The sequence below is a fragment of the Onychomys torridus genome, chromosome 11 (genome assembly GCF_903995425.1).
Source record: "Onychomys torridus chromosome 11, mOncTor1.1, whole genome shotgun sequence".
In the NCBI taxonomy this organism is placed as follows: Eukaryota; Metazoa; Chordata; class Mammalia; order Rodentia; family Cricetidae; genus Onychomys; species Onychomys torridus.
Genome location: NC_050453.1, coordinates 36,287,567 through 36,300,893, shown reverse-complemented (window position 1 = coordinate 36,300,893; position 13,327 = coordinate 36,287,567). Strand labels below are relative to the sequence as shown.

The following is a 13,327-nucleotide window of genomic DNA, read 5'->3' as shown; positions in this document are numbered from 1 at the left end:
TTCTATCAACATTGTTTTCTTCCCCTCAGAGCCTCCTACCCAGGGGGTGGGACTTTGTGCCCACTCTGATTCACTGGCATGAAAAGCTTGTTTGCTTTTTGTGGGAGATAGAGGTAAATCTCTGGTTTGGAGGAGAGCCTGATAGGGGTAGAGTGACAGAATCATGGTGCATTGGACAAGAAGGAGAGGAAGAAATGGCTGGACAGCCCTGAGAGATTCCTTCTTCCCTAAACATGCCTTGGCTAGGCCAGCTCTAATATCCCACAGCAATGCCTACAGATTATGAAATAGGCACAGGACTCAAAGCCTAGATCCCTTTCGCTCTCTCATCTGACAGCACAGTGTAGTGTGGAAGTGATGTCAAATAGGACTGTCTGAACACATACAGAGAACCTTGTCTGTCCTTATTTAAAAACAACAATAGCCTTTTAAATTCAAATCTGCAAAATTTCCCAAACAAACTTTTACACACTTGCCATATTGTAAGTTTCTTTTGGCTTTATATAGCTAGCCCTTGAAATATGAGATGTTTCCAAATGGACATGTATATTTGTAAATCAGTGTCTACCTGCTCCTAAAAGCTAGGGCCAGGGATTTACTCAAATTTACTTAACATTGAATTTTTATAAGCCATTGCCAGGCAAGAAATAAGATCTTGTATCTGGGAAATGACATTAAATGTCCCTCCAGTAGAGGATCCGGTTTACAGAAATCCAATTTACACTGTATCCCGTGTGGAAAAACATAGTGGTGCAAAGCCCACACATACAGAATTTGCTGTGGATACACTGTTTCAGGAAAACCCAGAGCAGCTTCCTCCTGCACAGGGTTCCTCAGAGCCCGAATGCAGTGGGGAATTCTGGTGGAAAGTTAGGATTGCCGGAGCTCGAGGTAGGACGAGCCACCTTACAGCCCCTTGAGACCTGTCTTCTGTATGTCAGGAATCTACTGGGATGCTAAAAGGAAGAGAAAGTGCATGTGGATATATGGTGGGGGCATCATTTCTCTGGGAATATTAAATATCCCTAGCTCAGATGATTTTATTTTTAACTGAACAATAGTCATTGAATAGTCAGGCTTCCTATGTTGGGGGCTGAGTACTGAATCTTCCTCCTGGTTGTGAAAGGAGCCTTTAAAGTTCAAGATCTTCACCCATTATATGGGTGTACAAAGAGCACACCTTCATAGAATTCTTATTAGAAAATTTCTAAGTAGCCGGGCGGTGGTGGTGTACGCCTTTAATCCCAGCACTTGGGAGGCAGAGCCAGGCAGATCTCTGTGAGTTCGAGGCCAGCCTGGTCTACAAAGTGAGCTCCAGGAAAGGCGCAAAGCTACACAGAGAAAGCCTGTCTTGAAAAAACAAAAATAAATAAATAAATAAATAAATAAATAATTTCTAAGTAATGTAGCATGTTGAATGTTGGACTGGGGAGCTTGCTCGGTGGATAAGAGTGCCTGCTGCACAGTGTGAGGAACTGAATTCAGATCTCAGCACCCACAGAGAAAGTCAGGTGTAGCTGCATGTGGCTGTGACCGCAGGGCTGGAGGGTAATGAAAACAGGAGGATTGTTGAGGGTTATTAACCATCACCATCACCAAAAAACAGTCATTTCCAGGTACAATGGGAGATTGTATCTCAAGGAATGAGGCAGAGAACTGAGAGGATGCTCAATAACTCTGTCCACTGTGCAAGGGCACAAGGGTGTGTAAGCCCACACACAATGTGTACACATACATGTACACCGCACATATGAATGCACAAATGTTGAATGTTTCTATTAGCTCTTATTTATGAATGCCATTATTATTAGTGTAGAGAGGATTCCTTGCTTTCCTTCTCTATGTTAACAAACAGTGCAAAGCTAGAGATAGCTCAGTGATCAAGAGCACTTTCTGCTCTTGCAGAAAGAATAAGTTTGGTTCCCAGCACCCTTGTTGGATGGCATACAACATACAACTACCTGCAACTCCTGTTCTAGGGGATCTATGTCCTCTTACAGCCTCCGCAGGCACACATGTGTACACACATATGCACACACACACACACAGAGAGAGAGAGAGAGAGAGAGAGAGAGAGGGAAATGGAGACAGAGAGACTCATACACATGCCTTTAAATTAAAATAGATCTTTTAAAAATTAGAAATGAAATAATTCAACCAGCTCTGGTTGTCCTTGCAGGACCAGCAGTTTTCCTTGCCCCTCACTCATTTATCCCCACGGTAAGATCAGGAGACTGGAGACATTCTCTTCTTTGGGGTGATTCTTCAGTAGTTCAGGCTATACAGTGAGAACTCTGCTCACCAAAACCTCGTATCTTTGAGACACGCCTGCCTCAGATAGTAGACAACCCTCTGGCTCGCTCCTCCTCCTCACAGTTTACTCACTCACCCTCCTACGTATGTCATCCATGGAGACTGGCTCCCTGTCCCTGAAGACTGGGGTCAACCAGTCAGCTGAATAAGTTAGTTCCAATTGTCTTTGGCTTGGGGCAGGGATGGGAAGGTAGGGTTGATCACGCTAATGTCCAAACCATGATCTGCAAATTTGCCTTCACCATCTTGTTGTATGCTCAACTGTTCCTGATCCTGCAGAGGGAGCTGGGTAACTGACATTGGAGTCAAACGCTTCTCACAGAGCCTTTTACTGCACCGCAGACCTTGGCCACACCAATGACTGTCATTTATTTGCCTTCCCGGAGGGCTGATCTTTCTGTACCTCGACTGTCCTCCAGCATTTGTGGAGTTAGTTCATTGAGATACTAAACAGGCGCCCAATGTTCAAAGGCCTTGTTGTGGGCCACTCACTGTTCCAGGCTCTGTGTACTGAAATAATTTTCTTGTGGGAGATGTGGGAAGCTCTGAGATGGGAGAAATGTAGCAGGTGCTGAATAAAGAAACAAAAAATGAGAATCTCTGACCCAGAAAAAGCTCATCTCTTGAAGAGATGAAAAGAAGAGAAAAGCGCACATGACTAGCCAGTGTCCCTGTCTGCTTGTGTTCTGTGTCGTGACAGTTTCTGGAGGCAGTCTTCCTCACTGTACTAGAGTATCTGTAAGTAACAATTCATTCATGAATAAAATCAATTATTTTTCGAAGCAAAAATTAATCCTCTTTTTCTCTGCCTGACTGACTCAAGATCTTTCTACTAAATCTTGTCTGAAAACATAAGTGGTCTTGCTCTTCCTCCTTGGCCACCTTGGAGGCTTCCCTTACTTCTTATTAATACTTGATTTCCACCTTGTTTGAGACAGGGTCTCTTGTTGATTCCTACCATAGATTCCAGGCTACTTGGTCCAGGAGTTTCTGAGTGTTTTCTTGGAGTCCTGTGGAGGCTTGGGCATGACAGAAACACTCACTGAGCCCGCCCGGCTTTATGTGTGTTCTGGGGATTCAAAGTCAGGAGGTCCTCATGCTTGTATGGCAAGCACTGTACCACAGAGCTCTCCTCCCAAGTCTCCCTTCATTTCTTGCACATTTTGATTTTTATATTTTCTCTCTACCCTTGCAATCTTGACTCCACTTGGATATGACCCTAAAAGGGGTAAGAGTCATTGTGTTCTGGAGGAATTTGGAACTAGCATTCTAACTCAGTATCTATGAACCAAATCTCTCAACTAGACATTTGGTGTTGTCTTCCTCCTAGATTCTGAGGAGCTATGTCTCAATGTGTTTCCAGTGTCTATTCTGTTACTCAAACTGCTCCTGATTCTCTAGAAATCATTAGCATCCTATTTCTCTGTCTTTTGTATCCTGTTATAGTGCCCATGCTTTTGACAAGAAACACGCTGTATGTATTTGGGTGAAGACCTCATGAGCAAATGCATGACGTGATATGATTGCTTTCATCCATGTTTTTAAGTATACATGATGGTGAACTTGCATTTGAACCACTAGCATTCTAGAACTTTAAAGACCTGCTTACTATTTTCTCACCAGGTAAGTACTAAAAGTCCATTTTTTCAAAGTAGAAATAGGAAGAATTTCATTTGGTGTTAACTTCCTTGTGTGCTAAATAATTTAACACTTTCTCCAAATGAACTCACCTAGAAATTCAATCCAGTTGAAAACTGTGTCTCCTTATTTCATGGTTTGTTATTTCATGAAATCTAGTGAAATACCAAGCAGAGATGTCTCTCAAAAAAATGCATGTTGAAAATACCAGTTGCTCTCCTCTGAACTTTAGGGGTTTGTGTCCTTTATAACCTTGCCCCAAGAGAACAGTACACATTTTCATTTAGTCCTTTATAGACCTCAAATACCAGGATTCATATAGGTCTGCTATGCAGGTATGGTAGGTTTCCACAACAGGGGACAGGAGTTTGCATGAGGAGAAGGACATGGCAAGGCTCAACTTCTAGACATTTCTGGAATAAAATTCCTTGATACACCAAAATGCCTTATGTTGGGTCAATAAGCTAGATTAACATTTATGTGGGAGTGGCTATACGGTTAGTCAGGCACCTCACTCTTAGTTAATGCAGCTTCTAAACCATTTTGTTCGGTCTTTCTCATGTCCTCATTCCTCTAATCTGTGACTATGACTGTAAGCTCATTTTTGCCATATGCCTGCAAATGTGATCAGCTTTGGATCACAACACAGTTGATGGATATCTCTCTCCATTTTCTGTCTTAACAAGCTCCATGTAACCACAATGTAAACCCAGTAATGATTTCGGAGATCAACCAGTTTACTTGGGTCCTGGTCTTTCTCCAGAAATTTCTTTCTTGCCTATCAGTGCTCCGAGAACCATGGCTCCTTTGCGGAGTCCTGCAGAGGCATGATAACACAAGCTTTCTCTATCTCAGTTGCTGTTAGGAATGCCTAAGAAATCACTGGGATTTACCTAAGCAGACTGGGGTTGCCTTTGGTTGCCATTTATTTATGTGGATTGTGATCTCTTAATTGGAGATGGTGCCTCTCTCAGGGTTCTCTGTTTATCCAAATCAGTATTTGTTAGTCCGTGCGACGTGGTCTGGATGATAAATCAGCTCTGGTGCCCCCTCCTGTGATTGAATCCACAGCTGCTCTCTGCCTCCTCACCTCCCCATCTCCCAAGAGGCGCCCACAGGCTGCTCTGAGGCCCTGCAGCCTTTTCTGCTTTTAAAGTTTTCTCCGAACTGCTGCAACTATTCTTATGAGTTCATGTGCCTTAGTACTAATAACTCCTAAATTTAACCCCCCTTGACTGCTATTCTCTTCCACTTATTACAGTTTCTGTTCATACTCTCCATTGTGGATGCACTGTGAGGAATGCTGACTGCCCATGGCACCATTTCTCCTCATCCATCCCGAGAGGTCGGTCATCCTTTCGCTGGGTTTTGTTTTGGGTGTGAGGTCTTTGTATGCAGGCCCAAACTGGCTTTAATCTTATGATCCTCCTGCCTCAGCCTTATGATGCTGGGATGACAGGATGTGCCAGCAGGCCAGGCTCTGTCTGCACCATGCTCATTCTTGTTCTCGAAGCTCCACACTCTGAGTATGACCAGTACATTACTCCTCAAACTTCAAGGCCATGGTAGCTCATCAGAGATCTTGTTCAAATGCCAAAGACTCTGACTCTGTGGGTCTGGGGAGAGACGTGAGGGTTTGTCTTTTTAACAAACTGTCAGGAGATGCCAATGGGTCTAATCCACAGACCACAAACTCAGGAATGTACATCAAGTACTTGGTCCTTCCTGTCACCTTCTTTACATGCGACTTACTAGCAGATCTCACTTTGCATCCTGTCCAATTCCAAACAGATTGTGTTTTCTCAGGGTTAGTACCATGCTTCCTGTGGGAACCTTCCTTTGTCTTATGTGGTCAGTCACCACATGCTCAGCCTCTGCCTCTGTGTACCCTGCATGAACTTGGTTTGGAGCTGTTGTCGAGTTTTCCCAGAATACAATGTTCTCATCCGTCAATGCTATTATTTGTTTGATGGCTTGTTTCGTTTTTGGCTCAGACTTCCAATATAACCTCAGACCATTCCTTTGCAAAAAAGAATTAGGTGTGCAACAGAGGTAGTGAGGCCAACATTCTGGGGTCACACCTGGCTTTGCTTTTCTCCCAACCATCAGAGTCCATTTCACTGTTCTGTAGGATTCCCAACTTTTCCAATTTTAATGTATTCCTTCCTAGTTTTAAGTGTTTTATCATAGTGGCTTGAATTTTTTCCAATCCCATGATTATCTCTCTATTAAAACTTTAATACAAAAAGAAATAAAAAAAAAAACCAGACGGCTCATTACTTTGATTTGTAGAAGAGAGAGAATGGAACATTACTGCTAGAGTGTTTCGAGAAACCATATTTACATTTGCATCATCTCAATTTAGGGGCCTGATTAGGTTGTGCATTATGATGAAGATGCACTTAGCAGTCAAAGGGAAGTGGCATGGGCTAGAGTAATGAGCAGGAGACTTCAAGCCCGGAGTCCCGGTGCTATTTCTGGCTGTGACTGGCTACCTCTCTAACCTTGAACAACTCTATCTCAGTGTCCAAGACCCTAATAGGCTCTATCTGACTTGTAGCATGGCTGTGAGAGGTTCTGATAGTGGGTCTATGAAGTGAATCAAGGGTAAGGGCAGTTGAGGGTCACAAATGGAACTGGAGACAGGATCTCCATTCCTACAGCTTCTTCTAAGTAGCCTGTTGAGAGATAGTGTCTAAGAGGTGAGCTGATGGTTCAGATCGTGTTTCTATGGGAGAAACAAATGCTGAGAGGTTAGTCAATGGGATTTTAAAGCTTTTAGGTAAAATGCCAAGACCACCTTATTGTTCGCTGGAGCTTAACCAGACAACAGAAGCTCTATTCCTACCAGCACCACACCCAGGGATCAGGGAGCTTGCAGTGGTCAGCCTCTAGAGGACACGCCCAAGGACTGCCGCTCTGCTACCCCTGACTGCTGCAGGAGCAAGAACTAAGCCTGTGAGCCTTCAAGTTATGGCAAAAGTCACCTTGCTCTCTTTAGTAGTTCTGTGGCTACTAAGAGCATGTGTGAGAAGCATCAGCTGTTCTTCACTGGAGATCCTCTGAGATCTGCACTTGAGCCAGACTGAGGGGAAAAGATCAACGTGCTTTAAAACAACAAACAAAGGAATTCTCCCAGTCTAAATAGGTTTCTGTATGCTAAGCCCTCAGCTGACATTATAACATTCATAGCTATGGTTCCTTTCTCTTCTTACTATTTTTTCCCAGACTAATACTTACTGAAAACAATCTAATATCAATAATTAGTATTTATTAATCACTAGTCCAAGTGCCTTGTATCAACTTACTCATTTAATTATGCACCAGTCTTGAGATGGGCACTGTTATTGTCTTTACAAATTAGGACAATGGGTAATAAGGCCATTAAGTAGTTTACCAAACATTATAAAGCTGGTAAACTTCATTTCCACAACTAGAACCCAGGGCATCTTGCTCTAGCTTCTTAACCCTTAAGCACCTATACCTATAGAAAGCCAATGTAGGGGAATAAGCAGCTTTCTCTGGAAGTCCCTGGATGGAGAGACTGAAATTATTCTGGAATGACTGTCTGTCTCTTCAAATTGAGAGTTCACTCTGGTGATTAACTAAGGATACATGAGATCAGGTGGGTTAACAGGGGGACCTTGTTGTGCAAGCATCTGCAGCTAGGTGAGAAGGAAGGTCTCTTTCTTGTGGTTGAGAGAGTTGTCGAGTAGCTCTGTACTTTGTATTCTAACCCCTCAGGAAAATCTTATCCTTTGCCATCAATTGATTCTCTCTTTATATAGAGAGCACATATGGATACCATCTGATTGCTATGTACCAAAAACCTTCCTTAAAAAATAAAATGAAAGACTCATTCTTCGGGAGACACAATAGTTTTCCACAAAGTCTTTCTGATATTCTCTGTCAGCTTTTTTTTTTTTTTCCAGCCCCTCTGAATAGTAGGGGAGAAATTTGGGTATGACTCAGTGTATCTTTTATCAGTTTCCTGTGACCTGCTTTAGTCAGCATAAGCAAGGTCCTGAATTTGCCAGAGGCAATTGCCATGGGATCCAAAAAGAAAAAGGACATAAAAGAATTCCCAATGGGATAATATAGAGTCCTACCAATATCTATAAAGGCAACATTTTTGCTTAATCACTGAAGGCAAATCTCCCAGAAGGCTCCTGGAGCAGTGGTGTGTGACCATTCTCCTGTATCCCCACCAGAGTCACAAATCAGAATGCTGCCTTCCTTTCGGAATGACTGGTTACTGTTTCCCCAAGTACAGGGTCATGTGCAATAACCGACCCCAGAAAAACTGAACAGCACAGTGTAAGAGCTTGTCACATTAAATGATCAGAAAGCCATTACTACCTGATAGAGGGTGGGTGGTGCAGAGGAGATTCGGGACACCCGCTATGGGCAAGTTCTGAGCTGCCACCCAGGCCTTAACTGGCTGCAAATATATCCAGACTTGGGTCTGGGGCTTAGTGAGGGCCAAAGACTCTATCAAGAAGAGAAAAGGGAAGCAAACAGTGACTTAGCTCCTTTCTTCCCCATGGCTCTTTGAAGTTCATAGTGATATTAGGATTCCTAGCTTGACTTCCATTCCAATATACTTAATACAAATTATTTTCCTGAAGACAGTGCTTCCGTGAGACTTGAATACATCTAATCTAATCATGGAAGGTAAATTAAATCTCATTTTATTGGACTGGAAGAATTCTCTCTTAAAATGGAAGTTTTGGGGGTTTTTTGTAAGATAGATAAAAGGTTGCCCTGAATTTGCCTTATACAAAGTTTGTGGGGACATGTGCCTGGACTCTTATATACTCATTGAAAGTTGAATTAATCCCATGCTCTGGTTGTTCTATTAGTCTGCTTTTGTCTGTGCAGGTGTTAGTTCAGCCAACCTGAGTCTAAGTTATTCACCCTTTCCCTGGGTGATTCGGTATGAATCTCTGCTATGTTCTTAGAAGAAATACAAGGACTAATCCCATTTAAGCAGGGATGTGAGCTATAGTCTCTTCCAGAAGTGGGCTGGGCTAAGCACAATGTATAAATATGGCCAGCAAGGGGGATGGGAAGGTCTTTGGTGTACCAGCCTCTCAACTGTCTGATCTTGTTCTGTCTGTACCCAAGTTTGAGAGTTGTAACCTTGTGATTGGGCTCCATAAGTGTCTGTTCTCTTCTCTTCCTACACCATAATCCTCCTAAACCTTGTTTCTGATACCTCATATTAATGTAAACAGATTGCAAAGTTACTATAAATGTTAAAAATACTAGGAAAATGATATCAAATATCTCTAATTCTATCCTACAAACTCAGACTCTGGCATCTGACTGTTTGGAAGTTAAACCTGTATGTTTGTTGCAAGTTGTATGACTCCTCTGGATCTCAGTTTCCATAGCACTAAAATTTGGAGAAGGCTTAAAAGAGGGAGGTGACCTTCTTAATTTAGGGAAAGGGCTGAGATGAGGGCTGATGAAATGCTTCAGTCAACAGAGATTCTGATGACTTGAGACCCACCCTGGAGCACACAAGGTGGCTGAGTCCTGAGAGCTGTCCTCTATCTGCACATGGCACCATGTGGTATGTGAGGCTAGACACAGACACACAGACACAGACACACACACACACACAGACATACACACACACACACACACACACACACACACACACATATGCAGGCATGCACGCACACACAAAGAGAGAGTCATAAACATATACAAATTCATTAAGTGAAATTTTAAGTGCTAAGTATAGCAAGAGAACCAAAGACTTTATGCTCATAGAACTAGAAATGTGTATGTCCAAAATGTGAACACGTGTCTAGATGCTAAAGAATGAGTGATTTTGTGTTGCTGTTTCCCTTTTTGCTCTTCCACGTTTTCTTCCTACTATTCTGCATTAAAACTGATCTAGAAGCCGAACATGGTGGCACATGCCATTAATCCCAGCCCTCAGGTGGCAGAGTTCGAAGTCAGCCTGATCTACAAAGCGAGTTTTTAGACAGCCAAGGCTGTTAGACAGAGAAACCCTGTCTGGAAAAACCAAATAACAACAACAAACTAATTTAGAAAATAAATGTTTTTAAATAGAGAGGAAAAATCAGTAGAGCTCCCAGATGGCTAATCATGCTTTTAATGCTGATAAGACCAGCAAAGAGAAAATGAGAGAGATGGCGGAGGGGCAAGGATACCAAAGGACAAAGGGAAATTTGAACCCAGAGATGTGCTCATGTGAGCCCCAGCCTTGCCTGGTCAGTGGGATGAGGAGCTTTCCACTTTTGCAGTCTAGCACCCAGGAATAAGTGCTATTCCCACATCTTATAGACCAACTAGACACACCCATTTGCCTCTCATATGAGTTGTCCGAGAGATGAGCCTCTTCCCATGGCCAAAGCTAGCTGAGCATTTGGTACTGTCAAGGGTGAAGGTAGGTGACCCTAACCCTGCAGGCTCTGCAGACCCCGGAGGCAATAGGGAACCGTCCCTTCCTTCATTTGCATGGCTAAGTAATTACAACTCATAAAAATCCCTAACCCATTAGTTAAAACAAGGCCCAGCATTTGACTCTGACCTCCTACTGCAGCCTGGGCCACATGCTGTCTGCATGCCGCCTGATTTGCCCTCAATTTATAAGCAGAACAATCTATAAATAGAAACCCTTTTGCTAAGTCCCCAGGAGGCATCAGGGTTTTCTAGTTTGTATGTGTTTTCTTTCTTTAAAAAAAAAAAAAAAAAAGGCAGACTTATTTTCCTGCCTGATGTTTCCATATTTCACCTCTAGTTCACCTGACATTCTGATCAGTTTGAGCTTCATGCTTATCATACCAGCTGGACATTGCCTACCTAGGCTGTGCTCTGTAGGAGACTCCACTCACCTGTAGATCCTGTACCTGGTGGTGAACCCCTGGCGGTAACGCTCCATGAAATCAGCATACTCCTGGGCACGGTGGAAGGGGCCTCGGTCTGTGAGCAGCCAGTCCAGGGGAGTCTGGCCAGCCGAGGAGGCATGCTGTTCTGGGATCACAGCGGCCACTGTGGCAGAGACAGCCAGCACCCACCCGGGCACGCCTAGTGCCAGCAGGACTGCCCATGGGGCGGCCTCCGGCCAAAGCCCTCTAAACCGAGAGTTGCGCTGCCACCTCATGCTTCTCCCAGGCGGTTAGTGTCTTCATTCTCTCGCCACACTCTCCCGCTCAGTGCTGCTCCTCCAGGGCTCCAAACTAGAAAAGTACAAAGAGAGACTTGAGGTGGGTACCGGATCGTATCCCGTTGGAGAGCATCATACACAACTGGACCGTGAAATCCTCCCTAGTCGTGAGGCAACGCAACTGAGGCCCCAGGATATTGAGCCGAGCATTCAGTATGTATGGTTTTATTTCTTTAAACACAAACATATGAAGAAACACCATCTCAGCATCTTACAAATGAGAAAAGGGGCCTCAGGTTTTAAGACAGTGACTTATGTCCTCACAGCTGTGAAGAAGAAAGAATGAAGTTTAGGCTCAGGGAATATGTATCCCAGCTCCATTCCTACCTGGGCTCACTAAGCATCATCCGTCTCACAAACATGCTCACATATTTCTATGATTGCCTAATAGATCGAGTGCTGCCTTCTGAAGCTTGGCACTGAGCTAGGAGCAGCCTTATGCTTCAAATGGAGAATTGTGTGAGAGAAAAGTGTTTTCACTCCTTTGTTGCTTTATGGCTGAGAAAGCGTGAACAAATCACTCTCCTGTCTGGATGCAAGGTGGGTTCCAGAAATAAACAATTGACTATGCGGTAGCTAATACTTTCCTGAGGTTGAGCAGCCAATCTCTTCTTTTATTAAAGGTGGTACAGGGATGGAGTTGGAATAGGGGATAAGAGGAGATCCCCACACAAGGAGTCCATGGGAATCCTCCTCACCTTACCAGGCAAGAGAGCCCCAAACCAGGTAAGAGAGCCCCACAGGGGCCACGCTGTGTCTCTTTCTTCCATCGGTCTAGCTCAGCTACAGAGAGCATGGAGCATGCCTACAGACATCTTTCTTGAAGGAGTGAATGAGTGCATTCCCTGCTTTCTCTGGGTTGGAGGGAAGGTACCAGCAAAAAGGCTTCTTCTGTCTTTCTCCATTCCTGGCTACCTTGTAACTCATCACAGGCCTCTGATTTCCAGGGCCTGCACTTTTTCTAAGGACAACTAGTCACCTTTATCAACCTCTAGATGTAAGGAGTCATTCCGTACTGTGGGGTTTCCTGGAACTGCTGCTGCTTCTCCGATCTTTAATTTCTAGCGTGTGCTGTTCGAGCTCTGTGCATGTCCCCCGCCAATACCACTTCAGCCTGTGCCAGAACGACTTCCAACGCCCAGCACCTGTAATTCATGGTCTGACAATTGTCTCTGGCTGCCAAAGCCTAGAGATAGGATGCCTGGGGGTGAGGCAGATGTGGTAATTCTCTGAACTTTCATTCCCCTGCAAGGACAGGCAAAGAGGGCTTCAGTCCTTCATGCTTCCTTCCAGAGTCACCCCGGTGGGGGGGGGGGCACTCTGAGATGAGTCAGCTCACTAATCCAGAGAACCTAAAAGGCGTTGCTGAACATAAGTGTGAATCCTGATTATGCTGCACATGAAATACGGAGGCCTCAGCATTGGTATAGGATGCTTTTCAGAGTCCCTGTATGTAAGGATGGAAGGGCAGAAGGAAACCTGAGAATCTGGGCACTCAGACAGCTCTTCTTCTCCCTGGCAGTTACAGATTTGGAGCTGGATGCTGAGAGATCTTTAGAAGCTGCCTCCCATTATTAAAGTTTCTTATGTAGGCATCATAATTATAAAGTTATATTATGGTAGGAACCAGAGGAGTTGGGCTAGACAAACAGGCACAATGTAAACCTCTGTCTTCTGGCCAAAGAATGCTATACTGTTTAGAGAGCCAGAGTAGGGGTGAGAGAGATTGTCCCCATTTAACTAGACAAGTTGAGGTGCTGGAATAATACCGACACACCCATACCTTCAGATTATAAAATATGATAACTTTTCCATAATTAAAATAGTGATGCTAGTTCACAAAATTGGACAGATTGATCAGTGAAGTAAGAGAGTTCAGTATTAACCGGTACACAGCAGTTAGTATATAAAACCAAAGCCATCACAGACTAATTGGATAAAAATGGAATATTTTTATACATTACATTGAGAACTTAGTTCCAGATGGATTAAAAAGTTAACTATAAAAAAGCAGAACTGTAGAAGGAAAATCCCCAAGTGGGTTTTTTTTTTTTTAAATAAGCTTACATTACCAGGAAGAAAAATGATTTAAAACTAAAAAGAGGAATCATCCTTGCATGTGGAGTGAGTAGACAAATTTTATACTGAAACAATCTGATGAGGAGGCCCAAA

General features: G+C 43.6%; 1 protein-coding gene across 2 annotated transcripts in view; it reads right to left on the bottom strand.

Moving 5' to 3' along the window:
• Brinp2 (BMP/retinoic acid inducible neural specific 2) overlaps positions 1-13,327 on the bottom strand; it is a 102,886-nt gene that overhangs the window by 37,466 nt on the left and 52,093 nt on the right. For both annotated transcript variants that reach the window (XM_036202181.1, XM_036202183.1), the window contains exon 2: positions 10,824-11,168. In XM_036202181.1, the coding sequence (XP_036058074.1) occupies positions 10,824-11,092 (269 nt within the window). In that variant the 5' untranslated portion in view covers positions 11,093-11,168. The remainder of the gene's footprint in view (positions 1-10,823; positions 11,169-13,327) is intronic.